This window comes from Phaenicophaeus curvirostris, chromosome 27, assembly GCF_032191515.1.
Source record: "Phaenicophaeus curvirostris isolate KB17595 chromosome 27, BPBGC_Pcur_1.0, whole genome shotgun sequence".
In the NCBI taxonomy this organism is placed as follows: domain Eukaryota; kingdom Metazoa; phylum Chordata; class Aves; order Cuculiformes; family Cuculidae; genus Phaenicophaeus; species Phaenicophaeus curvirostris.
This window is the reverse complement of record NC_091418.1, coordinates 5,279,576-5,305,357: the sequence shown is the minus strand read 5'-3', so window position 1 is coordinate 5,305,357 and position 25,782 is coordinate 5,279,576. Positions and strand designations below refer to the sequence as shown.

Sequence of the window (25,782 nt, the reverse complement as noted above, 5' to 3'; positions counted from 1 at the left end):
CTCCATCCTTGGAAGGGTGCAAAAACTGTGCAGATGTGGCACTTCAGGACATGGTTTAGTTGGTATCGTAGGGTTGTGCTGATGATTGGACTGGATGAGCTTAGAGCTCATTTCCAACCTTAATGATTCTGTGATTCTATGATTCGATGCAGTTGATAAAATTCTTTATTTCCCCCACCCTGTGATTCTGCACAGGTCTGTATCCACTCCTCCCTCCCCACTCCCTTAAAAGCTCAGGAGACAAAAAATCAGGACTTGCATGGGGGTTTCCATCAGAGAGGGCCTGAGATGGAGGTTTGCAAATTCCTCCAAGGGGGATGGAGAGTTCTCAAGTCCCAGATTTCCGCTTTCCATCACGGAGCAGTTCGACCTCTTTAACGTCAGGAGAGCGGCTCCTTGGTGGGAGCGGCGCTACCTGGAGCTAAGTCCACAATAAATGGAAATAAAAGGAAATAAAGAAGCTGAGCACAGCAGGGAGATGGGGTTTTGCTGTAGGCTTGGCAAAAGCATCACAGGACGCTGGTCTCAGGGCTGGAAACGTGCCTTGAGTCCCACACACTGACCCAAGCTGCCACCCCGTCTGCGCGCTAATAACCCACTTTCGGCAGGAAAACGGGGTAAAAAAGGAATGAAAAGAGACTTAATCGTCTTTGGGCGAGCCCCGACGGGGCTTAGTGGTTGCTACAGCGGGAAACTTGAATTTCCTCCCTGTAAAAGCAGCACTGTGAGAAGGGGGTTCTACAAAGAACTCAGGGGAGGGAGCTTTGGAGCGATGAACTCTGGGGCCGAATGTTATATTTTTAGATCCTCCGGGTTTTATCCCCAGTCCCGCTTATTCCTGGCATTCCCAGTTAATATTTTGGGGCTTTTTTAATAGGGGCACCTGGCTTCTTCTCTTTGAAGCAGCATTTTAGTGCAGCCCCTGCAGGTGACACAATCCTGGGCTCCCCTCACCCTTCTCCTGCAACATTTGGGAACCATCAGCTGCTTCAAAAGCCCCTTCTCCTCCTCCATCTTTTCCGTCTGTGCCCTCTGCGGCGGCAGGAGCCCAAATCCCAGTTGTACCAGTTAAAAGTTGTAAGGTTAAGCCCCGAAAAGGCTAATCCACAGAGCCTGCAAACCTCCTGTGAAGGAAAAGCAGCTTTCTTCCCCAAACTGACGTCTTGCCGAGAGCCGCCTGCCCTCCTGGGAGCCCAGGCTCTGTTCCCAAGGAGCTGGGATGAAGCAGCCACCGTTCCCAAATTTGCTCTGAAGGCTTTAGTTTGTGAAACTAAGGGACAGAGGTGGAAGGGCTGATTTCCAAGGCTTTGCTTCGTCTCCTACCATGGGAGTGAAGTGCCCAGGTTGAAGTCAAAAGGTGTTTGTGATGCCCTGGGTTTTTGCTTTCCTGGTGGATCCTGGCTAAGGCAAGGTCAGCTCCATGGGAAAACCTCCCAAATCTCACAGGAGTGGTTTGAGATGGGTGAAATCTGCAGACTTGAGCTCAGCAGCAGAGCCGAGCAGTTTTGCTCCACTCTGCAACCATACAAGTATCACTCTGTCTAGTGACGTCATTTGATTTTTTCCATTCCCATCCTGAATAACAAGCACAAACTTTGCAGGATTAATTAATTCAGGCTTGCAAAGCCACCTGTGGAAGGGAAATTCCACAGGAAAAGCCATTTTCTATCTTCTCATACTCTGTACCTGCTCCATGCTCGACCTCACGGCTGCTACTGTCGTTTCAGGTGGATCAAGTTTGAAGAAAAGGTGGAGGAAGGTGGGGAGAGGTGGAGCAAGCCCCACGTGTCCACGTTGTCTTTGCACAGCCTGTTTGAGCTGCGGACCTGCCTACAGACGGGAACGGTGCTCCTGGACTTAGATGGTTACTCTTTGCCCCAAATTATAGGTAGGAGCCAGCAGGTAGCAGTGGTTTCCAATGGCTTTTCCATGTCTAAAGTGCTGGGAACAGATTTAAATGCATTTGCTTGCTGCCTGCAAATGGAAAGCAACTTGCATGGGAATAAGCGAAAACAGGGATTGAGAACCATCAACTTTGTTCAATAAATGTTGTTATCTTGAGTTTTATAGGAGGGTTTGCCGTGGGGTAACACATACACTTCCCTTGTTGGGTGCTTGCAGATGATGTCATTGAGAAGCAGATTGAGGATGGTCTGCTCAAACCAGAGCTGCGGGAGAAGATAAGCTACGTGCTCCTCAGGAAGCACCGTCACCAAACCAAAAAGCCAATCCACCGGTCCTTGGCTGACATTGGCAAGTCCGTCTCCTCCAACACAAGTGAGTCCTTGGGGATGTAACCATTTGCCTCCTTGAGTCTTTGGTGAGCAAGCCTGGGGGAGGAAAGGGAGAAACCCAACCATTTGTAGCACTCAATCATTTACTCCATTGAGAAAGACCCCAAAAGCTCTGCCCCAGCTCGTTTTAGGGGTAGGGGGTTTAGCTTGGAGAAGAGGAGGCTGAGGGGAGACCTCATTGCTCTCTCCAACTCCCTGAAAGGAGGTTGGGGAGAGGAGGGAGCTGGGCTCTTCTCCCAAGGGACAGGGGACAGGATGAGAGGGAATGGCCTCAAGCTCCACCAGGGGAGGGTCAGGCTGGACATTAGGAAAAAGTATTTCACAGAAAGGGTCATTGGTCCCTGGCAGAGGCTGCCCAGGGAGGGGGTTGAGTCACCTTCCCTGGAGGGGTTTAAGGGACGGATGGACGAGGTGCTGAGGGACATGGTTGGGAATGATTGGACTCGATGATCCGATGGGTCTCTTCCAACCTGGTTATTCTATGATTCTATGATTCTATGATTCTATGATTCTATGATTGGGAGCCAGAAGGCAAGGAGATGTCTGCTGAGACAGACAACGTCATTGCTTGAGGACAACGTCATTTTGTGAGGACAACGGGACTGTGTGATGGACAACAGTGTTGGCGGTCACTTGGCCAAGGGGCTTTCTGGCAGAGCAGCCTACAGACAAATCCAGTCTGCTCTGTAGTTGAACCTGCCTATTTCTGAGCCATTATAAAAGGGGATTTGTTTGTTTTCACGCTAGATTATTTACTTAGGTTTAAACAGAGGTCATTTGGTGGAGCCTGGGATTTGCCGGGCTTCAGCTGCTCCCTAGGTAGACAGAAGCAGCAGCGCCCAAGCTCAAAGCACAAATGAAAGAGACTGATAATAAACTATATTCCCACCATGTGGGCATCTCCAGTTATCAAAGCAGCCCTCATCAATGTCAGAGGACTCTATATTTGAGCAACTATTTGCCCAGAAGCTCTCAAAACAGAGCATGACTTGAAAATGTCGTGGTTAGTCCCTGTAGATAGGAAAAAACATCTTTCATGTTTCTGGATCCTGACTGAGATGACGGTATTGCTTTGAGTTTGCAACTAGGGACACCAAGGAAAAGACCAGGAGAAGAGAAGTTCCTCACATTTCTTGTGCCAATGACGAATATTGGAATAAATACCATTGGTGCATTGGCCATGGAGGTGATCCAAGGGCTGGAGCACCTCCTGTATAAGAACAGGTTGAGAGACTTGGGGTTGTTCAACCTGGAGAAGAGAAGGCTGCGGGGAGACCAAGAGCAGCTTCCAGTATGGAAAAGGGCTGCAGGAAAGCTGGGGAGGGGCTTCTAACAAGGGCCTGGAGTGATAGGGTGAGAGGGAATGGCTTTAAATTGGAAGAGAGAAGATTTAGACTGGACATAAAGAGGAAATTCTTCACGATGAGGGCGGGGAGGCCCTGGCACAGGTTGCCCAGAGCAGGGGTGGCTGCCCCATCCCTGGAGGGGTTCAAGGCCAGGTTGGATGGGGCTTGGAGCCCCTGACCCAGTGGGAGATGTCCCTGCCCATGGAAGTGGGTGGGACTGGATGGGCTTTGAGGTCCCTTCCAACCCAAACTATTCCATAACTCTGTGATTGAAAACAGGATTAAGCCCAGTGGGAAATTAGTCAGTATTTTTATTGGGCTTAACGAAAAAGAAAAGGACAGATGCTGTGGGTGCAGCTGGTGTTTCAGATTCAGAGCAGCTCGACAAAACTGGTCCAGATGTTTTTCTTTTTCCCAAGGAGAATACAGTTTTGGAAATTCAGGAGGTTTGCTGAGAAACTGCTGGGCTTGACAAAGGGAATGCGGGAGGGAAAAGGGAAGTCTTTAGAGAGAAGTAATTCAGTTTAAACATCTGAGATGAAAAATGAGACTTGTCACCAGTTTTGGAAGAATTGTTCAAGTGAAGCTTGGTGATGGCCAATGTAAATATTTTGAAGTGTGAAGTTTGTGATAGATTTCAAGTGTAGGTTTCTTCGGAGAATTATGGCATTAGAAAGACAAATAAAGGATTTATAGCCTCGAAGAAGGTGTTGCTGGAGCTGAGGGTGGTGCAGGCTCCTCGCACAGAGTCTGTGTCGGGGGACAGTTGGGTTAAGGCATCTTCTTCTTTGCTGAAGGGAAAATTACTACCAGTGTGATAAAAATACAAATGAGGCTGGGAGGGAAAAGTAAATTGCTGGAAGAGCAGGAAGGGTCATGTCTGTGCTGGGCAGCTGATTTTCAGCCTGGCCTCTTGCCATTAGCATCACCCCATGTTTCCTCATGGCACTTGCATCTCCTCTAACGACTCCTTTCCCCCAGCCCGCAGCCCCATCCGGAGCCCGGCCGCTGGCGCTGCCTTCCACCGCTCCACCGAGGACCTGCGGATGCGGCAGAGCGCGAGCTACGGGCGCCTGCGTAAGCTGGGGAGGGACGCGGGGAGCCAAAAATGCCCCTAAAAGAAGCAGGAGGGGAAGAACAATCAAGTTGCAACGAGAGCTGGAGATCATAGTTACGAAACAATCCCAGCACAGCAGTCAATGAGATATGGTTTGGGCAACCACAGGGTGACAGATAGCAGAAAACCTCATATCTGTGGGTTTTCATCTTACTGCACTGGGGCTGCAAGCCCAGCTATAATGTGTGATGTTTTTCTTTGTACTAAAGTCCTTCTCCTGTGTTTCCTCCTCGAGCGTGGGGCTGAAATGTGGCTGCACATCACGCGGTGGCTTTTCCACCTTCTCTTTCTTATTGCCGCCAGGTCACGCCCAGAGTCGGAGCATGAATGACATCTCGGACACGCCAAGCACCGATCAGGTAATTGTCCCCATCAACATTCATGGAATGCTGGGGGGAGCAGCTCCCCACAACCCACGATGGGGCGGGGGCTCTGTGGTTGTGCAAGTCCATGTGAGCCTTGTGCGGCTTCGCTTGGTCGATAACCACACAAATTCCTAATTAGGGAAATTAATACATTTATCGATCCCTGTGAACTCATTGGGAAGCTGTCCCAGAAATAATAGTTGTACTTGCAAGCTGAACGTGGCTTTAGGGCAGGCGAGGATGCTAATGGAGGCTGAGAAGCTTTGGATGAAGGAAAACAATCCTTGGAATCTTGAGTTAGGAAAGGAAAAGTACTTCGAAGAGTGCAGGACTCCTGGAAGAGCCCTTGCTTGGCTGGGTAAGGGCAGGGGGCAGGGGGTGAACCCCAACCAAGCACCTGGGGCTGCCAACATGAATACAGCTCCAGAGATAAACAGAGGAAGGCTCCGTTCTTCACTCCATTTGCAAGGTAATGGAGGTGGATTTCTTAACACAAAGCTCAAATGAGTCCATCACGGTTTTCCCTCCCTTGGATTTCTTTGCACACGGGAGCTGAGAAGGAGATCAGGCAGCTGGAGCATTTTGTGGACAGATCTCTGTTTTGTGATGGGATTTGTGCCGTTCTCTCGCTGAATATCCCATCCCCATCCTGGTATCGAGGCTGTTTGATGCTTTATGAGGGTTGGACCAGATGACCTTTAAAGGTCCCTTCCAACCCAAACTATTCTATGATTCTATGATTATACAGGCTTTGTTCTGTTTCGATTTGTGTTCAGCATAAACCTAAGGGAAAATTAAACGCAACGTGGGTTGGTAGAGTATAAGAGCTTGGTTTTCCCCAGGGGTGACCTTGCTGATGCAATTTAGGGGGAAGCAAAGGATGGAAACTTACGTGTTGCTGGAAGCCACGGGACAGGGATGCCACAATGTGCCTCAAGATAAGAAGGAGATGGAACTGTTGGAATGGGTGCAGAGGAGGCCACTGAGATGATCAGAGGGCTGGAGCACCTCTACTATGAGGACACGCAGAGAGTTGGGGTTGTTCAGCCTGGAGAAGAGAAGGCTCTGAGGAGACCTTAGAGCAGCTTCCAGTACCTCAAGGGGGCTACAGAGTGGGAGTGGCTCTTTACAAAGTCATGGAGTGACAGGACGAGGGGCAATGGTTTTAAATTGGAGAAGGAAAGACTTAGATTAGACATTAGGAAGAAATTCTTCATGATGGGGCTGGGGAGGCCCTGGCTCAGGTTGCCCAGAGAAGCGGTGGCTGCCCCATCCCTGGAGGGGTTCAAGGCCAGGTTGGATGGGGCTTGGAGCCCCTGATCCAGTGGGAGGTGTCCCTGCCCCTGGCAGAGGGGTTGGAATTAGGTGACTTTTAAGGTCCCTTCTGACTCAAACCATTCTATGATTCTATGATATTAGGGAGGCAGAAGGTTTCCAGGGCACCTTCCTAAATTAGAGCTGCAATAAAGCAAACCACTAACGAACCCCAAATCTCAGCCTCCAGCAATGGGGTTCGGAGGGTTAATCCCAAAATATGCAAAGCATTTAGGTTTAATCGCCCTATTAGACTCACTACAAAGGGACTTTTTAAGTGTTACACGAAGCTTAGTGGTCACTGTTAACTCCTGCTCTTGCTCATTCCAAGCTGCATTGGAGAAGTTGCTTTATTATTATGATTTTTTTTTTCCATTTGGATTTAAGAGATTAGAAAGGGGAGAGCTCGCTGCCCAGCTCACATGCCTCCCCTCATGCTGGCATATAGATTGTAATAACACCCTGCCAGGGTTGGTATTGAACCCTTTTAGACTAATAATGAAAGAGCTGCAGGGGAGAAGAGACAGGGAATAAATCCATGAATGAGGTTTCCTACTTCCATTATTTGTTCCTGCTCAGTGGATGAGATTGGAGGGGGAATGAACTACAAAAACATCCTCTGTGCATGGTGAAAGTGGTGTTTCTGCATTATATAGGGTCTTGGAGGAGATGAGACTGCAGGGCTGCAAAGGCACTTGCAAAAATGCCTGCTGGCTTGCTCCAGGATCCGTGTATTTTGGCTCAGATATTTTGTAGGGAGGTTGCATAGACCTTTCTTGCGTTGACCTCAACTCAGCAAAGCACCTTTTGTGAACCACCCAGTTGCACGTTGTGGTAGGGAGATCCAGGTGTGTGGTTTCAGGTCAACCTCGAGCTTTTGAATAACGAACAAATGCAGCTTTATGAATTTTTATTGGTTCATTCTTGGATATGGCTCTTAAAGCCCCACCTCCAGGAGACCATCAGAGATCAAGAGGTCTGAGCCGAAGGCTTCAGCTTTTGCATTCAGGGTTTGGAAAAGAGGAGGGAAAGGTGAATTTTGACAACTGCTCCCTTCCCCACCCACATCTTTCCAACAGCTGAAGAACAAGTTCATCAAGAAGATCCCCAAGGATGCAGAGGCCTCCAATGTACTGGTGGGAGAAGTGGAATTCCTAGAAAAGCCTTTCGTGGCTTTTGTGCGGCTCCTCCAGGCAACGATGCTGGGAGGGGTGACAGAGGTGCCCGTCCCCACGAGGTGAGCACAATTCCTTGGGCTTGAAGGCACTGAGTGGTCTCATGACAATGATCAAGGTGGTTTGAGGTTGCCTACACAGCACCTTTCCCTTGCCAGGTTCCTCTTTATTCTCCTTGGTCCTGCGGGAAAAGCCAAATCCTACAATGAGATTGGCAGAGCCATCGCAACCCTCATGGTGGATGATGTGAGTAGATGCAAACTCAACACTTTCTGGGAATGTCCTTGCTCAGAGTGAAGGAAAAATGGCAATTTTAATCCTATCGTCCGTTGGAATGAGCTTTAGAATCCACTCACGTCTCTCCTCTCTTGACCTGCAGCTTTTCAGTGACGTTGCCTACAAAGCCCGGGATCGAGAAGACCTCATTGCTGGCATAGATGAGTTTTTGGATGAAGTTATCGTCCTGCCACCTGGCGAGTGGGACCCCAACATTAGGATTGAGCCACCCAAAAAAGTGCCCTCAGCTGAGAAGAGGTGGGTAGGAGACATGGGGCTGGTCCCAACCCTGTGGCCACCGTCATCTCCTCCTGATCTGGAGATGCTGGAGGAGGATAGCAGCGTTGCTTGCCTCCATTCCTAGAAATAATCTCTGCAAATTCTCCACAAATGCTGCTTTTTCAGCAGGTTTGCCCCATGTCAGCTTAGAGCCATTCCTGCTCTCCAAAATCTTCATCTCACCCCTCGTTTGAGCAAATCCAATGCTTGGTCTTTCCAAATTTGCCCCAAAACGCAAGATGTTGTGCAGGGAGCTACACTATGGCCTCGGTCATGGTCCCTGCCTCAGGACTGGCTTGTTGAGGCAGGTGCTGTAGCTGTAGGTGACTCTCTCCTGCAGGAAATCAGTTTTCTCACTGAATGAAGTGGGGCAGATGAACGGCACAGCTGGCGGGGCAGGTGCCGGGGGCGGTGGAGGAGGCAGCGATGATGGGGAGATGCCCGAAGTCCATGAAATCGGGGAAGAGCTCACGTGGACTGGCAGGTGAGCAGCACCCCACCTCTTAAAAAAACTTCTAATAGTGCCAGCACCCATCAGCATCTCCTGCTGGTTCACCTTGTGGTCTCCCAGGGCACAGAGAGGTGAAATCCTCTTGAGCACAGGCTTTTGTGCAGCACCGTATCTATTCTAGAATCATAGAATTGTTTGGTTGGAAAAGACCTTTGAGATCATGGAGTCCAGCCATACCTGTCCACTACTAAACCATCCCTGAGCACCTCGTCTGCCCATCTTTTAAACACCTCCAGGGATGGGGATTCAACCGCCTCCCTGGGAGCCGTTCTAGTGCCCAAGAACCCTTCCAGAGAAGAAATATTTCCCAATATCCAATCTAAACTTCCCCTGGCGCAACTTGAGGCCGTTTCCTCTTGTCCAATCACTTGTTACTTGGGAGAAGAGCCCAGCATCCACCTCACTACAAAATCCCATCAGGTAGTCGTAGACAATGATGAGGTCTCCCCTCAGCCTCTTCTCCACACTAAACAACCCCAGGTCCCTCAGCCGCCAATCATAAGACTTGATCTCCAGCCCCTTCCCCAGCTTTGTTGCCCTCTCTGGATGTGCTCCAGCCCCTCAACATTTTTCTTGTAGTGAGGGACTCCAAACAGAACCCAGGATTTGAGGTGCGGCCTCTCCGATGCTGGGTACAGGGGCACCATCATTTCCCTGGTCCCTCTGGCTACCCTGTGTCAGTTACAGGTCATGTATGGTGGAAGGTCCTTGGTTGTGTCTCACCAGGTTTTGTGGTGGCCTGTATCTGGATATAAAGAGGAAGCTGCCCTGGTTTCCAAGCGACTTCTATGAAGGCTTTCATATCCAGTCCATCTCTGCCATCTTGTTCATCTACCTGGGCTGCATCACCAATGCCATCACGTTCGGGGGCTTGCTTGGGGACGCTACAGAAAACTACCAGGTTGAGTTCAAGGAGTCATTTTGGCTTGGGAACATCAAGCAGGGGTGAGACAGGGCAGGATGGGTTTTACCCTTGTGCCGTGCCAACTTTAATGCTGGGGATAAACATTTAGTGCCAAGTGGGATTGGCAGTCCTGAAATACCTGAAAACCCATCTTGGTGGCAATACCAGGAGCAAGAGGACGTGGTTCCGACCATCTCATATGGGTCCAAGCAGAGGTCCTTAATTCCCATCTCCATCTGGGGTATATGTGGGGATGTAACGTGGTACAGCATCGCCATAACTCTTGGTTTCATCCAACCCCAGGGCGTCATGGAGAGCTTCCTTGGCACGGCGATGGCAGGCTCCATGTTTTGCCTCTTTGCTGGGCAGCCGCTCATCATCCTCAGCAGCACAGGCCCCATCCTCATCTTCGAGAAGTTGCTCTTTGACTTCAGCAAGTAGGTGCTGGGCAATGCTGGAGGGAAATAGGGATCCATCCGTACCAGGCTGGGAGCTGTCGTCCAGTCCATGGCTTGCTCTCATGGGGCTGCTCTCACCTTGTCTCCACTTCCAGAGGCAACGGCATCGACTACATGGAGTTTCGTCTCTGGATCGGCTTGCACTCTGCCCTACAGTGCCTTATCCTGGTGGCCACTGACGCCAGCTTCATTATAAAGTACATCACCCGCTTCACAGAGGAAGGTTTCTCCACCCTCATCAGCTTCATCTTCATCTACGATGCCATCAAGAAGATGATCGGAGCCTTTAAGTACTATCCCATCAATTCGGACTTCAAGCCGGACTACGTGACCATGTACAAGTGCGAGTGCATTGCTCCTGACCCAGGTGAGTACATATCTTTTTCAGCACTGGATGGGGAAGATGAGGGGAATGAGGGGGGGGTCCTACCATGGATAAAGCCTCCTGGATTGTTGACATGGAAGGAGGCATCTACCTGGTCAGCGTAGGGTGGAGAGAACTCCTCTGAGAGTGTTTTGGGGCAAGAAGGAAGCACAGCCTTGTGCCCCTTGGATGAATCATAGAATTGTAGAATCACAGAATTACCAGGTTGGAAGAGACCCACCGGATCATTGAGTCCAACCATTCCTATCAAACACTAAACCATGAGTGTGTTGATGCTTGCTGGGATGAGGCAAATGGTGGCAGAGAGCAGGGTCCTCAGCCTCGGTAGCCAGACCTGGATGGATAAAAAGGAAGTATGGAAAAAAAAAAGACATTTTAGATCATTTAGATCAGTAATTTCAGCCTTCTACCAATGAAACTTATTCTCCAATGGACAGATACCCTCCAGTGTCCAGAACACCCAGAGGTGTCCCAGTTGGCTGCGGAAACCTCCTTGGACTATTTTTTTCTCCTCTTCCTTGTTCCTTTTCAAAAAGGAGAGGCCATCAGCCTCTGAGAGGTTGATCTTTTTTGGCTCCTCTGGTTTTGCTCTTGGGTAGACGTATCTGATAATCTCCAGAATTGTACAGCTCAGAAGCTTCTGCAGCCACCTGGAAGGGAGTCGAGATTATAGAATCATAGAATCATTAAGGCTGGAAAGACCTCTAAGATCATCCAGTACAGACATCAGCCCAAACCCACTTGTGCCTACTAGACCATGTCCTGAAGTGCCACATCTGCAGGTTCTTTGAATCCCTGAGGGATGGAGACTCCACCACTGCCCTGGGCAGTATCTTCCAACGCTTTGTCACTCTCTCAGTGAAGAAATTTTTCCTGATAGCCATTCTAAACCTCCCCTGGTGCAACTTGAGGCTATTTCCTCTCATCCCATTGCTTGTTACTTGGGAGAAGAGCCCAGCATCCACCTCACCACAACCTCCTTCCCAGGAACTGCAGAGAGCAACAAGATCTTTAGTTTGGGCTAACGCCGGAGACCACCTGCTCTCAGCTGAGCTGAAACTGTTGAAAAAGTCTAAATGCTGACAATATTGAGAAGCATCAGCTGCAGCCAGAGGAGTCAGAGAGCTGTGATGGTGAAGCCATCTCCTGAAATAAAAACATCCGAGACCTGCCATGCAATGTGCTCCAAACACCCATCATCACAGGCAGAGATGTCACCTGCTGCGATGGAAATAACGTTGATTCGGTTTGATTTTTGGGGTTGTTTTTGCAATTTCTCTTTATCAACCATGCTCTGAGTGCCTGGATCCGCTTGGATTCTGGAAGCCCTGCGTGCAGCGGGCAGCACCCGCAGATGATGCAATCCTCTCTAAATCGAAACCCTCCCAAAGGGGACCCGCCGGACAGCGAAGCCTGATGCCTGACGCAATCCCCAGGGGCTGAAATCTCTTAAACCACCTCCATCCACCCACCACCGCGGCTTCACACAGACGGAAAGCGAAGCCTTTACCCTCGAGGGAGATGTCCCCCTTTTCCGAGCCCCCATCCTGAGCAGACCCTGGGTGGCTGGGAGGCATTTGCACCCCAAAAACCTCGAGCCTCTTTGCAGCCCAGCCCCATTCCTCGCCCTCGCTGCCCTGGGCACCCAAGGCAGCAGTGTCCATGTTGGATTTTCCATTCCTCTAGCTATTGGGAAATTATGTTTATTGCCCCCTACAACCTTTTTTTTTCTATTTTTTTTAATTAGCTCTGATTTTTTATTATTATAACTGATTTGTACCATATTTGTCTCTGCTGCACACATCAATTTGGGCTGATTTCAATCTCAAGTGAGTATCGCCTTCTAAATATTAAAACTATTTTAATATTTGATACTCTTCCCCCCTGGGGCTTTTGTTGTTAATTTTTTTTCCATGTATTTCACTTTTCTCCCTGCTCTGATAAAAGGGTTTGTGTAGAGCCCTTAGGGGTCCTCTTAAATTACCACCATGGTGTGATGCCCTTTAAGTTGTAGAAACCAAAACCAGGGCTGGTTTCTGGAAAAATAAAAGGTTATGGAGGAAAAAAACAACCCCAAAACTAATAATAATATTAATGTTTTTAATGCTGCATTTGCCAGTGCCCGGTTTTGGCAGCCCTGGGGTCTCTGCTTCTAACCCAGCAATCGCTTCTCCTTCATTAATCCTCGGCGCTGGGGATGGAGGCGGCAGGTCGGGGGCAGCCGAAATTCCCGCTTGGTGCAGGAAGAGGATGGACCGGAGGGAAGAGGGGGGGCAGAGCGGTCCTGGACCCCACTTTGGGGCACCCCTAAAGAATGTGGGTGCTCCTGAAGCTGCGGAGCTGCATCGCCCGAAGAGCCAAGTGGAGCCTCTTTTTGCCTTGGAGGAGAAGGTGCTGGGGGCTAGAAAATATGTGGGTTTTGCAGTGAGACACCAAAACACCCCTAATATATATATATTAAAAAAAACCCCAAACCATCCCAAAAAGAAACCAAACAAAAAAGAAATTTAGGCATGATTGGATGCCACCCACCAAAAATAACAGGCTTTTTCACTCTTCGGCTCCCATGGTTTACAGGTGTGGGTGTCGCGATGCTCGACCCCACTGCCAGCAGCTTCCCTAGGGAGCTCCTAAACCCACCTTTCCCCCTGGCATTCGGCAGCCGTGGAGGAGAAGCCACCGAAGGAGAAGCCGTGTTCTCTGCTGGCGCATGGGATTAATCAGGGAGAAGTCGCTGCGGGGTTAGAAACAGGGGGATTTCTCCCCAAATCCTGGTCTCCCCTCGGGATGCCAAATCCCCACGCGGCTCTTGGAGGATGCGCTTGACCCCGCGGTTGCTTTTAAGCTGAGTTGTGCCTCTCCGGGTGACGCCCGGGTGCTTTTAATACCAAACCCTCAAACCCCTTTAAATTAGCCAAAAACCTCAATAACAACCTCCTTTCCCGCAGCCAACGCGACCTTGTTCGATGCTTCAGCTCCAGTAGCACCAAACACCACTAACGTTTCTCTGGTAAGCGAATTTTGCTCATGCCAAGGGGAAATTTGGGGCAAGGGAGGGCAAATCTGAAGGACTTTTGAGTATGAGGAGCGACGCGTGCTGCCTTGGAGCAAGGCAAGAATGGGATTTGCATTGATTTGGGTTCACAGTTGGGCTTGGTGCCACCATATTCCTAATTTTTTGCCTAAATTAATAGTAGCTCCGGGGTTTTCCTGTGGTTATGGGGCTCCCAGAGGCAGTGGTCCTGGGAAACACCTGTTTCCTTGCCCACTGCAATAGCTCAAAGTACCAATTTTGCCTTTTGGCTGGGAAATATCCCTATCCTTGCTTGCTGTAATTCCTTAAAATAGGAATTTTGCTTTATTTGGCTGGGAAATCCCCCTGCACTTGGACACTGCACTTGCTTAAAATGCTAATTTTGCCCTTTTTGTGGGGGGTTTCTCCCCAGTACAATGCTATTAACCTAACAGCTCTGGACTGGACTCAGCTGAGTAAGAAGGAATGTCTCAAATACGGCGGCAGCTTAGTAGGGAAATCCTGTAAATTCGTGCCTGACCTGGCCCTCATGTCCTTCATCCTCTTCTTCGGGACCTACTCCATGACCTTGACCTTGAAAAAATTCAAATTCAGCCGCTACTTCCCCACCAAGGTAAGGAAAACACCAGGTTTTACTCTTTTTCTTTCCAAAAGGGAGATAACCCAGGAGCTGTCGGATTCATAGCTGGATGCAAAGAGCTCTAGGAAAATAAATCCATATTTCTGGGAGGTGTTGGTAGTTAGAATCCTCTCTGAGATTTTAGCTGCCGATTTGGCTATGCATGCCAAATATCCCATCACTTTGTCATGCAAAGGAGAAAAAAATCCGTATTTTATGGGTTATACCTGAGTTATCCATAGGTGAACAGAGCTGGAAAGCCCTAGAGAAGGATGCCAAAGCGGGAACAGACCTCTCCATCCCATTAACTAGCCTCTCCATCCCATTCATTACCCTTTCCATCCCATTAATTACTCTTTCCACCCCCGTTTCCCCATCTTGCCTCCAGGTCAGGGCTTTCATTGCCGATTTTTCCAATGTCTTCTCCATCCTCCTCTTCTGCGGAGTGGATGCCTGTTTCGGACTGGACACCCCTAAGCTCCATATCCCCAGTATCATCAAGGTTCGGCCACATCGGGGTGGGGGGACCCCTCGTTTCTCCCTCCATGCTCTCTTTCCAGCTTCTCATTGGTTTTCGGGGAAAATCACAGCTCCTGTGGTGTCTGGATGCCTTCTTACAAGCTGCTTTGTCCTTTCTGGGGGAATAATCTAATTCTGTGCTTTTTCCTTCCTTGTCTTTTGTTGTTTCTTTCCCCCTTTTCTCTTTCTCTCGCTGCCGGCAGCTGCGTAAACTTATTAGCGATTTCTCTATCTTTATGTCCATACTAATGTTTGTGGGGCTGGATGTGCTTTTCGGACTCAACACCCCAAAGCTCCAAGTGCCTACTGATTTTAAGGTAATAAAAAAGCAATAAAAATCCCTTTCTGGAAGTGCTGCTGAAAAATTCTCCCCATCCAGGGGAATGACTTGGTCCTAATGAGCATCTCGGGGGTTGAGGCGTGAGGATGCTGGTGGTGGTTTGGGTACCAATGGGATCCAGGGATGGATATGGGATAGGATGATGCTCAGAGGAAATGGGGACTGGGGGTGATGTGGGGCTTCCTGAAATGGCATCACTTGGGTTTTTTATTCTTTAACTCATGCTCGGGTCTGGCCACGGTGCCCAAACCCCCTCTTCTTCCCCTCCAGCCCACCCGCGTGGACCGAGGGTGGTTCGTTTTTCCCTTCGGGAAGAACCCATGGTGGGTTTACCTAGCGAGCGCCCTGCCCGCCCTCCTCGTCACCATCCTCATCTTCATGGACCAGCAGATCACAGCCGTCATCGTCAACAGGAAGGAGCACAAGCTGCGGGTGAGCCAGGACTCGTCCCATGCTCGGGGCCACAGCATCGCGTCGGGTACTGCCTGTATCCTTGCGAGAACCCGCTTCTAGGGGTGCAGATTGGGGTGCAAGGCATGGGAGGTTCCCCACTTCTCATCACCAGGGCCTCACCCTTTCCAAGCTGCATTTTTGAGGTGACAAAGCCTCCAGGGTGTTAAATTCACCCAGTGCTGCAGGTAGCAGGGTGATGCGAGAGGGCACTGCAGCACTGGAGAAGAGGAGGCTGAGGGGAGACCTCATTGCTCTCTACAACCACCTAAAAGGAGGTTGCAGAGAGATGGTTGTTGGTTTCTTCTCCCAGGTGATAGATGGTAGGACAAGAGGGAATGGCCTTCAGCTGTGTCAGGGGAAGTTTAGATTGGATATTAGGAAACATTTCTTCACTGAAAGGACTCTCAAACACCTGAACAGCTGCCCAGGGAGGTGGTGGAGTCCCTGTCCCTGGAGGGGTTTAAAAAGCGAGTAGATGAGGTGCTTGGGGACGTAATTTAGTAGTGGACAGGGAAGGTTGGAGTCGATGATCTCGAAGGTCTTTTCCAACTTAATGCTTCTATGATTAGGGGGACACAGGGTGACCTATGGGGGACGTGGGGTACGCTGTAGCAGTGTTGGGGGAGTGTCAGGATGAGGTAGTGTGTGTGAGAGCAACACAGACTGCTGCAGGGGGATGCAGGGTGCACCACGGCGAGGCAGGGCTGCTCTCTATGGATATGGGGTGCATCAGCACAACGGGGTGCACTGCAGCAACAACGGGGGATGCCGGGTGCTCTGTGGGGGTGGATCATGGCAAAGCAGGGTACATAAGGGCGATGTGGGGTGCTCCAGAGTGACGTGGGGTGATGCAGGGCACACTTGATGATGCGGGTTGAGTGACAGTGATGCAGGGTGAGCCATGGCAATGCAGGTTGCACAGTGGCCACATGGGGTGCATCAGCAAAATGTGGGGCGCGTTACAGAAATGACGGGTGTAGCAGGGTGACGTGGGGTGCACTGGGGTGATGTGGGGTGCCCCACAGCAATGATGCGGATGACACTAAGCTGGGTGGAAGCGTGGATCTGCTGGAGGGTCGGGAGGCTCCAAAGGGGTCTGAACGGGCTGCATCCATGGGCTGAGTCCTACAGCAGGAGGTTTAACAAGGCCAAATGCTGGGTCCTGCCCTTGGGGCACAACAACCCTGAGCAGCTCCAGACTAGGAGAAGTCTGGCTGGAAACTGCCTGGAGGAGAAGGACCTGGGGGTGTTGGTTGAACAGGAGCCAGCAGGGGCCCAGGGGGCCAAGAAGGCCAAGGGCATCTTGGCTTGGATCAGACACGGCGTGGCCAGCAGGGCCAGGGAGGTTCTTCTCCCTCTGCACTCGGCACTGGGGAGACCGCTCCCCGAATCCTGGGGTCAGTTCTGGCCCCTCACCACAAGAAGGATGTTGAGGCTCTGGAGCGAGTCCAGAGAAGAGCAACGAAGCTGGGGAGGGGGCTGGAGAACAAGGATTGCGAGGAGCGTCTGAGAGAGCTGGGGGTGTTTAGCCTGGAGAAGAGGAGGCTGAGGGGAGACCTCATTGCTCTCTGCAACTACCTGAAAGGAGGTTGTGGAGAGGAGGGAGCTGGGCTCTTCTCCCAAGGGACAGGGGACAGGACGAGAGGGAATGGCCTCAAGCTCCACCAGGGGAGGTTCAGGCTGGACATGAGGAAAAAGTATTTCAGGGAAAGGGTCATTGGGCATTGTCAGAGGCTGCCCAGGGAGGGGGTTGAGTCACCTTCCCTGGAGCGATTTAAGGGACAGGTGGATGAGGTGCTGAGGGACATGGGTTAGTGACTGATAGGAATCGTTGAACTCGATGATCTGATGGGTCTTTTCCAACCTGGTGATTCTATGATTCTACGATAATTGGGAAGTTGCAGAGCGCATCCCAGGAGAAACCCCACCTTGCAGACAGGCTGAGAGAATTGGACTCGTTCAGCCTGGAGAAGAGAAGGCTTCGAGGACATTGTAGAGCAACATTCCAGTACCTGAAAGGAGGCTAGAAGAAAGCTGTGGAGGGATTATTCATAAAGGCTTGTGGTGATAGGACAAGGGGCAATGGGTAAAAACTGGAGAGGGGAAGATTTAGACTGGACATTAAGAAGAATTTCTTCACCATGAGGGTGGTGAGACATTGGAACAGGTTGCCCAGGGAACTTGTGGCTGCCCCATCCCTGCAAGTCTTCAAGGCAAGGTTGGATGGGACCTTGGGCAGCCTGATCCAGTGGGAGGTATCTCTGCCCATGGCAGGGGGTTGGAACTAGATGATCTTTAAGATCCCTTCCAACCCTAACTACTCTATGATTCTATAGCTGAGTGAATGTAGAAACAGGTCCATGAGTCCCCCCTTGACTCTCCTGGGTGCTGTGTTGCAGAAAGCCGCGGGCTACCACCTGGACCTCTTCTGGGTGGGCATCCTCATGGCCGTCTGCTCCTTCATGGGGCTGCCCTGGTACGTGGCAGCCACCGTCATCTCCATCGCCCACATCGACAGCTTGAAGATGGAGACAGAGACCAGCGCCCCAGGGGAGCAGCCCCAATTCCTGGGCGTCAGGTGAGGAAGGCTCAGGGGGAGGAGGATAATCCGGATCCAGCAGAGGGTCCAGCTAGCGCGGCCTCATTCTGCTTCTCTCGCTTTTCCAGGGAGCAGAGGGTGACCGGCATCATCGTCTTTGTGTTGACGGGGATTTCTGTCTTCCTGGCCCCGATCCTGAAGGTAAAACATCCCCATCCATTGGGCTGGAGTCCCCCCCCAACCACGCTCTGTGTTGGTCCCCATCCCCAGGAGCTGCTGCCTTCCGTGGGGTAAAAGGTGTGTTTTTTACCATGTCCCCAGTACATCCCCATGCCGGTGCTGTACGGTGTCTTTCTGTACATGGGTGTCGCGTCGCTGAATGGCATCCAGGTAAGCGCTTCTCCTCCTCCTCCTCTCCCTCTTTAGTGGCCACAGCGGGGTCCTTGGACAGGGTAGAAGGGGAGTTTAGACCCCCAAGTTTGCATGCATCCAACGTTTCGAGAGGCATGGGAGAGGAGATATCCAAATCCTCCAAGAAATGTCAAAAAGCCCAAATTCAGCTGTGTTCTGGTCTGCATCAGAAGTGGAACCAGCAGGGCAAGGGAGGGGATTCAGCCCCTCTAGTCCACACTCCTGAGACCCCACCTGGAGCCCTGTGTCCAGTTCTGGAATCCTCGCCATAAGAAGGAGTTGGAGCTGTCGGAGCAAGCCCAGAGGAGGCCGATCCAAGGGCTGGAGCACCTCCCATACGAGGACAGGCTGAGAGAGTTGGGGTTGTTCAGCCTGGAGGAGGCTGAGGGGAGACCCTAGAGCAGCTTCCCTTATGGAAAGAGGCTCCAGGAAAGCTGGAGAGTGGGTCTTGATCAGGGAGGGCAGGGATGGGACGAGGGGGAATTGTTTCCAGCTGCAAGACGGGAGATTGAGATGAGATCTTAGGAAGAAATACTTGGCTGTGAGGGTGGGGAGGCCCTGGCCCAGGTTGCCCAGAGCAGGGGTGGCTGCCCCATCCCTGGAGGGGTTCAAGGCCAGGTTGGATGGGGCTTGGAGCCCCTGACCCAGTGGGAGGTGTCCCTGCCCATGGCAGGGGTGGAACTGGATGGGCTTTGTGGTCCCTTCCAACCCAAACCATTCCATGATTCTATGATTCCTCATTTTGGGGACTAAAAGTGGGTTTATCTGGGCAACCTGGGCACCAGCGGAACGGGGCCGAGGGCTAACACCAGCCTTCATCCCACCACAGTTTTGGGACCGCTGCAAGCTCTTCCTCATGCCTGCCAAGCATCAACCTGATTACGTCTTCCTCCGACATGTGCCACTGCGACGCATCCACCTCTTCACTCTGGTGCAGATCATCTGCCTGGCCGTCCTCTGGATCCTCAAGTCCACCGTGGCTGCTATCATATTCCCCGTCATGGTAAGGCAGAGCATGGTTTGATCCCGTGGTTATCCCCAGGTCTTAGGATGAAATATGCTCTTAGACATCCCACACTTGCATCTCTCCACTCCTAGATTTTAGCCCTGATCCTGGTGAGGCGGTTGCTGGACTTTGTCTTCTCCCAACATGACCTGGCTTGGATCGACAACATCATCCCAGAGAAGGAGAAGAAGAAGGAGGATGACAAGAAGAAGAAGAAGAAAGGCAACAAAGGAGACAGCAGTAGCGATGAGGAGGTGGGTCCGGGGTGGGTGGGGGGCTCCTGTGGACCACAAGGGCATCCTGGACCAGCCAGGGAGGGAAAGGGACCACCAAAACCTGCAGGTTGGTGGGTTTGGGATGAAGGTCTTTGATTCATCGGGGTGTTTCACTGCATACATAGAGGCAGCTGACTGAGGGGTTTTAAGTGATGCTTCGGGGCTGGCTGGAGGCTCTAGGGGTGCTCAAACTGTCCTGAAAGCTGGAAAATCATGGCCAAAAATGAAATCATTGTGAGAAGAGCCAAAATCCCATGGCTTAGAGTATGGCACCTGTTGTGTCATTGTAAAGCATCACGAACTCATGCAACCCCCTGCTGCAGCCCCTTCCACAGCAGAAGGGCTGAGAGTTGATTTGGGAAGAGGAAGGCAAGGCCTCCTCTTCATCATTGTCACTCATCTCTGGAGGTTTTGGATCCCTTTGGGTGCTCCAGGTGGTGTTGGAGCCCACCCAGGCGCTGCTTTCACCAAATTTCTCCACTTTCTTCCCTGGTTCCCACCTCTCTCAGTCATTAAGATCCCTATGGAGACCCTGCCATCTCAGCCCCAAAACGGGGGGTCCCGTTGCCTCAGTCGTAAGTAAAGAGCTCAGGAGACTCTCTCGCATTCCCTGCTGCTTCCTACCCCCTGCAACAGGGTCTGTGCAGCCGCCGATGAGGGGAGCCCTGCCTGGATCCGTCCTGCTGAAGTGGGGAGGAGGGTTTGCTTTATTTAAAGCAGGTTTGAGAGGATGCAGCAGGCTCAGCACTGCTAAAAATTTGGTATTCTGGGTGGCCGGGAAGCCAAACTATCCTGGGTCTCACCCTTGAGCCAATGCTGCTGGGGATTTTATATATACATAATTCAAAAGGTTTGAGCCTCCAAAAGCAGGGGATGCTCAGCTTGTGGTGCCATCATCCCAGATGGGTTCAATTTGGCTCAACCTTCTGCCTGCAACCTCACGCGTGAGCTGGTGCAAAGCCATCCGTGACCAAAACCAGTCAGGATAAATCTGGATGAGTTTGTTCCAGCTCTGGCACCAGGTGGTTTTGTGATGCCAGCAAGTTTTGACTCCATCCTCCAGCTCCTGCCACCAGGGGTGGTGGGGCCTTTCGCTTTCTCTAATCACCCCCAAATCAGCATCTCTCAGGAGCTTTTCCCCTCCTCCCACCGTCCGGAGGCTGCTGGACCCAGTAGCAGGTTGGAACAGGGGGATGAGTGGTTTTTTTGGGGGGCTCCTTCCTCACCTCCGTGTCCCCCCAGGAAAGAGGTCCTCCACCTGGAGCTTTGCGTTCTGATTCCTCCCCGAATGGTTCAGACATGGATCGCAGGTAAACGGCACCGAAGAGGCTCCCCCAGCCCTGGGGGACCAGCACCCACTATGGGGAGCATCTCTGGGGTCGCTGGGCGATGCTCCCGGCTGAGCTTTCCTCGCTCCTGCCTCTTCCCATCATCCTCAGGCATTTCTGAGTTTTCCGAGCGTATTTTCGCAGCATCCCTCTATACCTCGGGTGGGTTTGTTCACTGGCCTGGGTTATTGGGAGCAGGGATGCATGGAACGATCTTAAAGGCAAAATATTCTGGTTTTATGCATCCTAACTGGGGTAGCATCAATCAGAGCCCTTTGCTGGGAGTGCTGGGGTGGCTTTGGGATGCAGGTGCCCGCGCCTGAGTACTCACTTCGCTCTCTGCTCCTCCTCAGTATTACACTTCACCTGAAGATCTCATGCCCATCGTCTCCTGCATTTAATTACTCCCGAAACCCCATCTGTGCTGTGCCCCAGGTGAAGATCGAGATGGAGTCGGACTATGAGGACACCGATACTGAAAAACAACCTCGGGACATGGGCAGTGAGACCACGCTATAGCCCCACGCAGCGCTTCCTCTGCCATTTATATATAGAGAGATATTTATATATTCATATATATATATATATATAAAGCAAATTGGGCTTATTTTTCTGTGTGAGACGGAGGAGACCTGTGGCCCCAGGGCTCTGTTGCTCTGGTAGCTTTTAGCACCACAAGTTCAACGTGTTGTTGAATTTCCTCCCTTTCTGCCACGCAGAAGCATCTCTGCTGGCAGCAAAGCGAGGCTGAAAGGGTGGAATTGGTGATTTTTGGCCTCCGCTCGCTGCTGGGCTGGAGAAGCTGAGGGTGGCCGGGGCTGTGGGAGCAGCTGGGATGCTGATGGGGCGGGGGACCGTGCTGGGGTGGTGTTTTCAAGGGGGATTTTTAGGGTAGGGAGGAGGATTGTGCGGCTGAGAAGGAAGAGGGAAGAGCGCATCCCTGCTCCCCAGTCCCCGAAAATGCAGGGCGACGCTCAGGGAGTCTCGTTTTGGAAAGGGGATGATGCATCAGCCTTCGATTTGGCAAGAGGATGCTGGTCCAAGCCTAACACGAGGGGAATCTCTGCTTGTGGGGCAGCATCCCAGGTGGGGACGCGGGCGGGACACGTGGCTCTGCTCGCCCCGTTGGGACACGTAGGAGGGGATGAGGAGCCCAGCAGGGCTGGTGAAGGAGCTGAGGGCCTGGAGAGATGCCCTAGGAAGGGAAGGAGGAGCAGAAGCCAGGCTGTGGTGGGAAAGCAGAGCAGGGAATGGGGCTTTGGTTTCTGTAGGGAGTCAGGAATGGTTTCTGCAGGGAGCAGGGCACGGTTTCTAGTGGGAAACAGGAATGGTTGCTGCAACAAAGTCCTTTGGTTGACCGTCTCCCACGTCCTCCTCTGCAGCTCTCCCCAAGGGGCTGATAATGGTCTTATCTCTGCCTCCAAACTGGAGTGAGAGGTGCCCAAGATGTTCTCTTGCTGGAGGAGCCGGCTCTGCCTGCCCAGCCCCCGTATGAGGGGCTTTGCACCCACTTTAGCTCCTCAGTCCTGGTAATTCATAATCTCATAATAGGGAGGGGAAAGTGAGCACGTCCTCTGCCCAAGCTTTTGGGCTCTCCGCTTGGTCTCGGTTAGTGTTTTGGCTCTGAAAGGGGCTTTTCCCACCCACCACTGCCTTTGGGTCCTCTGGGAAAGGAAGGGAAGGGAGCAGGTTGGGTGCTGGCGCAGGCACCGAGCCCAGTTCAGCTCTGCCCAGCTCTCATCACCTTTTTTTTCCAATAGCACCGAGGCTTTTAAAGGGCTTTTTTCCTCCCATGGGCTAAGCTCATCTGCAGTTTAGAAACACTGGTCAGAGGTAACACACTCAAATCTGTTTCTTTTACTCATTTTTGATAGATGGATTCTTGTTTTTTGCTCCATTTCAAGCCTGACAGAGCCCAAACCCTTTCTCCAGGCAGGAACAGCCACAGGGGGGTTCCAGGACACCAGTTCAATATTGCAACTGCTCTCAACCATGTGTGGGACAGATCCCAGTTCTCTGTAAATATCCCAGTCCAACAGAAATACTTGAATGCAGTTTCTTATTTATAGCAGTTGCTTCTGGTCCGAGCGCAGCTCCTGGGGAAACAGCCCTATGAATAACCCTGTGCTGCTCCCATCATCGCTGAAGTGAGAGCCACGTAGCCTGAGGTTAACACTAAGAACTCTTTCACCTTGAACACACGGCATCTGCTCTGTAGCGTTTTGTACCGGTTTCCTGCGTGGCAGCCGAAGCCTGGTGCAGGTAGGCTTACGATTTTCATCATCCAGGTTAATTTGCTTCACCCAGGGCATCAGCTCTGCTGAGCAGCAGCCCCAGAAAGGCTTGGGGGACTCTGGTCAGTGTTTCCTCCAGCAGAGCAGAGGCCACTCCAGCATCCAGTTTGTTTCGACTAAATCTGCCCATTTTGCAAGATTCACCCCCGGTTTATACTTTTTGTATCTGAAAACGGTGGAGCGTCTCAGATCCGCCACCTCCAGTACAGAACCGCTTTGGCATTTTTGTACTTATCAGTGATAGAACCCAATAAACCTCCTATCCATGAGCCTCGTCTCTTTCTGTTTCTGGTGCGGAGCCCTTGGACCCCAGCTTCCCTCTGCTTTTGTTTTATCAGCACTTTCCTCTCCAGGAGAGCATCAGGAACGTGGGGCTGGTGCCAACTCACCCTGTGCCTCCAGCATCAGCCCTTCAGAAAATCATAGAATCATAGAATCATAGAATCATAGACTCACCAGGTTGGAAAAGACTCACTGGATCATCAAGTCCAACCATTCCCATCAATCACTAACCCATGTCCCTCAGCACCTTGTCCACCCGTCCCTTAAACCCCTCCAGGGAAGGTGACTCAACCCCCTCCCTGGGCAGCCTCTGACAGGGACCAATCACCCTTTCTGTGAAAAATTTTTTCCTAATGTCCAGCCTGACCCTCCCCTGGTGGAGCTTGAGGCCATTCCCTCTCGTCCTGTCCCCTGTCCCTTGGGAGAAGAGCCCAGCTCCCTCCTCTCCACAACCTCCTTTCAGGTAGTTGGAGAGAGCAATGAGGTCTCCCTTCAGCCTCCTCTTCTCCAGGCTAAACCTCCCTTCACCTTCATAACAAGACTTTCCTCCTCCCAGAAAGGTGGAATCTGTGTTCCTAGGGAACATGCGGAGAGGAAGGTGTCCAAGGACTTGCCTCGCTGCCCCCAATCCATACCATGTGTAAATTTTTCCACCCTGCTCAAGGCATTGCAGTCTCAGGTAAGGTTCATGTTCGACAGGTAAGTAGAGCTTGTGGTCACACACATTTACTCTGTCATGGGGATGTCGTTAGGAAACAGTTGAGGAGCTGAACAGGTTTCGCTCAGGCATGAAAGCAAGAGACCTGCTTGCTTCTCAGCTGAGTTGCTGATGCGTGGACCAGTTTCTTGGGTAAACTCAGGGGAAAGCCAAGCCTAACTAGTGAGTAGCCTAGGACTAGGGGCAATGGGTATAAACTGGAGAGGGGTAGATTTAGAATCATAGAATCACAGAACAGTTCAGGCTGGAAGGGACCTTAAAGCCCATCCAGTCCCAATCTCCCTATGATGGGCAGGGACACCTCCTGCTGGATCAGGGGCTCCAAGCCCCATCCAACCTGGCCTTGAACCCCTCCAGGGATGCAGCAACCACCACTGCTCTGGGCAACCTGGGCCAGGGCCTCCCCACCCTCATCGTGAAGAAATTCTTCCTAATGTCTAAACTAAATCCGTCCTCAAAGTCCAGATGAAGATCTGTGACAAGTGGTGTCCCTCAGGGGTCATTGGGACCAGTGCTGCTTAATATCTTCATCAGTGATATTGACAGTGAGACCGAGGGCATCCTCAGCAGGTTTGCAGTTGACCCCAAGCTGAGAGGTGCAGTTGGCACACTGTAAGGACAGGATGTCATCCAGAGGGACCTGGACAGGCTGGAGAAGTGGGGCTGGGAGAACCTCATGAGGCTCAACAAGGCCAAGGGCAAGGTCCTGGGTCGGGGCAATCCCCAGCTTCAATACAGAATGGGGGGTGATATGACTGAGAGCAGCCTTGAGGAGAAGGGCTCAGGGTGCTGGCTGATGAGAAGCTTGACATGAGCTGGCAACGTGCACTCACAGCCCAGAAACCAACCGTGTCCTGGGCTGCATCAGAAGAAACATGGCCAGCAGGGAGGGAGGGGATCCTCTACCTCTGTTCCTCTCTTGTGAGACCTCATCTGGAGTCCTGTGTCCAGTTCTGAAATCCTCAACATAAGAAGGAGATGGAGCTGTTGGAACAGGATCAGAGGAGGCTACAAGGATGATCTGAGGGCTGGGGAACCTCCCATATGAGGACAGGCTGAGAGAGTTGGGGTTGTTCAGCCTGGAGAAGAGAAGGCTCTGAGGAGACCTTAGAGTGACCTTCCAGTACCTGAAGGGACTGCAAGAAAGCTGTGAGGGACTGTTTACAAAGGCTTGTGGTGACAGGATGAGGGGCAATGGGGATAAATTGGAGAGGGGCAGGTTGAAGCTGAACATGAGGAGGAATTTCTTCACTATGAGGGTGGGGAGGCCCTGGCCCAGGTTGCCCAGAGCAGTGGTGGCTGCCCCATCCCTGGAGGGGTTCAAGGCCAGCTTGGATGGGGCTTGGAGCCCCTGATCCAGTGGGAGGTGTCCCTGCCCATGGCCAACCCCAGTTTATCTGTGCACTAGAATAAAGTGCGACCCAATTTTTCCTCTTTGGAAACACATCAGTGCCCTCTGGCGAGACGGCAACAAAAACCCACCCTGACTGGAGAGCTGCAGAAGAGACAAAGCACAAAGAGGGGCTGCTTGCTTGGAATT

The 25,782-nt window shown here is 51.6% G+C and overlaps 1 protein-coding gene across 4 annotated transcripts in view; it reads left to right on the top strand.

Annotated features, from left to right (window-relative positions):
* The window catches only part of SLC4A5 (solute carrier family 4 member 5), a 32,453-nt gene extending 10,739 nt beyond the window's left edge, over positions 1 to 21,714 (top strand). For 2 of the 4 annotated variants that reach the window (XM_069877717.1, XM_069877716.1), the window contains exons 5-26: positions 1,728 to 1,888; positions 2,122 to 2,277; positions 4,622 to 4,717; positions 5,061 to 5,116; positions 7,516 to 7,673; positions 7,770 to 7,857; positions 7,991 to 8,145; positions 8,507 to 8,650; positions 9,404 to 9,578; positions 9,885 to 10,018; positions 10,135 to 10,406; positions 13,373 to 13,434; positions 13,871 to 14,071; positions 14,800 to 14,913; positions 15,207 to 15,368; positions 17,789 to 17,967; positions 18,057 to 18,129; positions 18,250 to 18,318; positions 19,169 to 19,342; positions 19,438 to 19,599; positions 20,863 to 20,930; positions 21,302 to 21,714. In XM_069877717.1, coding sequence (XP_069733818.1) covers positions 1,728 to 1,888; positions 2,122 to 2,277; positions 4,622 to 4,717; positions 5,061 to 5,116; positions 7,516 to 7,673; positions 7,770 to 7,857; positions 7,991 to 8,145; positions 8,507 to 8,650; positions 9,404 to 9,578; positions 9,885 to 10,018; positions 10,135 to 10,406; positions 13,373 to 13,434; positions 13,871 to 14,071; positions 14,800 to 14,913; positions 15,207 to 15,368; positions 17,789 to 17,967; positions 18,057 to 18,129; positions 18,250 to 18,318; positions 19,169 to 19,342; positions 19,438 to 19,599; positions 20,863 to 20,930; positions 21,302 to 21,467 — 3,025 coding nt within the window. In that variant the 3' untranslated portion in view covers positions 21,468 to 21,714. Of the gene's footprint in view, positions 1 to 1,727; positions 1,889 to 2,121; positions 2,278 to 4,621; positions 4,718 to 5,060; positions 5,117 to 7,515; positions 7,674 to 7,769; positions 7,858 to 7,990; positions 8,146 to 8,506; positions 8,651 to 9,403; positions 9,579 to 9,884; positions 10,019 to 10,134; positions 10,407 to 13,372; positions 13,435 to 13,870; positions 14,072 to 14,465; positions 14,580 to 14,799; positions 14,914 to 15,206; positions 15,369 to 17,788; positions 17,968 to 18,056; positions 18,130 to 18,249; positions 18,319 to 19,168; positions 19,343 to 19,437; positions 19,600 to 20,862; positions 20,931 to 21,301 lie in introns of all 4 variants that reach the window. The other 2 variants (XM_069877718.1, XM_069877719.1) reach the window with 2 other exon arrangements.
* Positions 21,715 to 25,782: the final 4,068 nt, after the last annotated feature.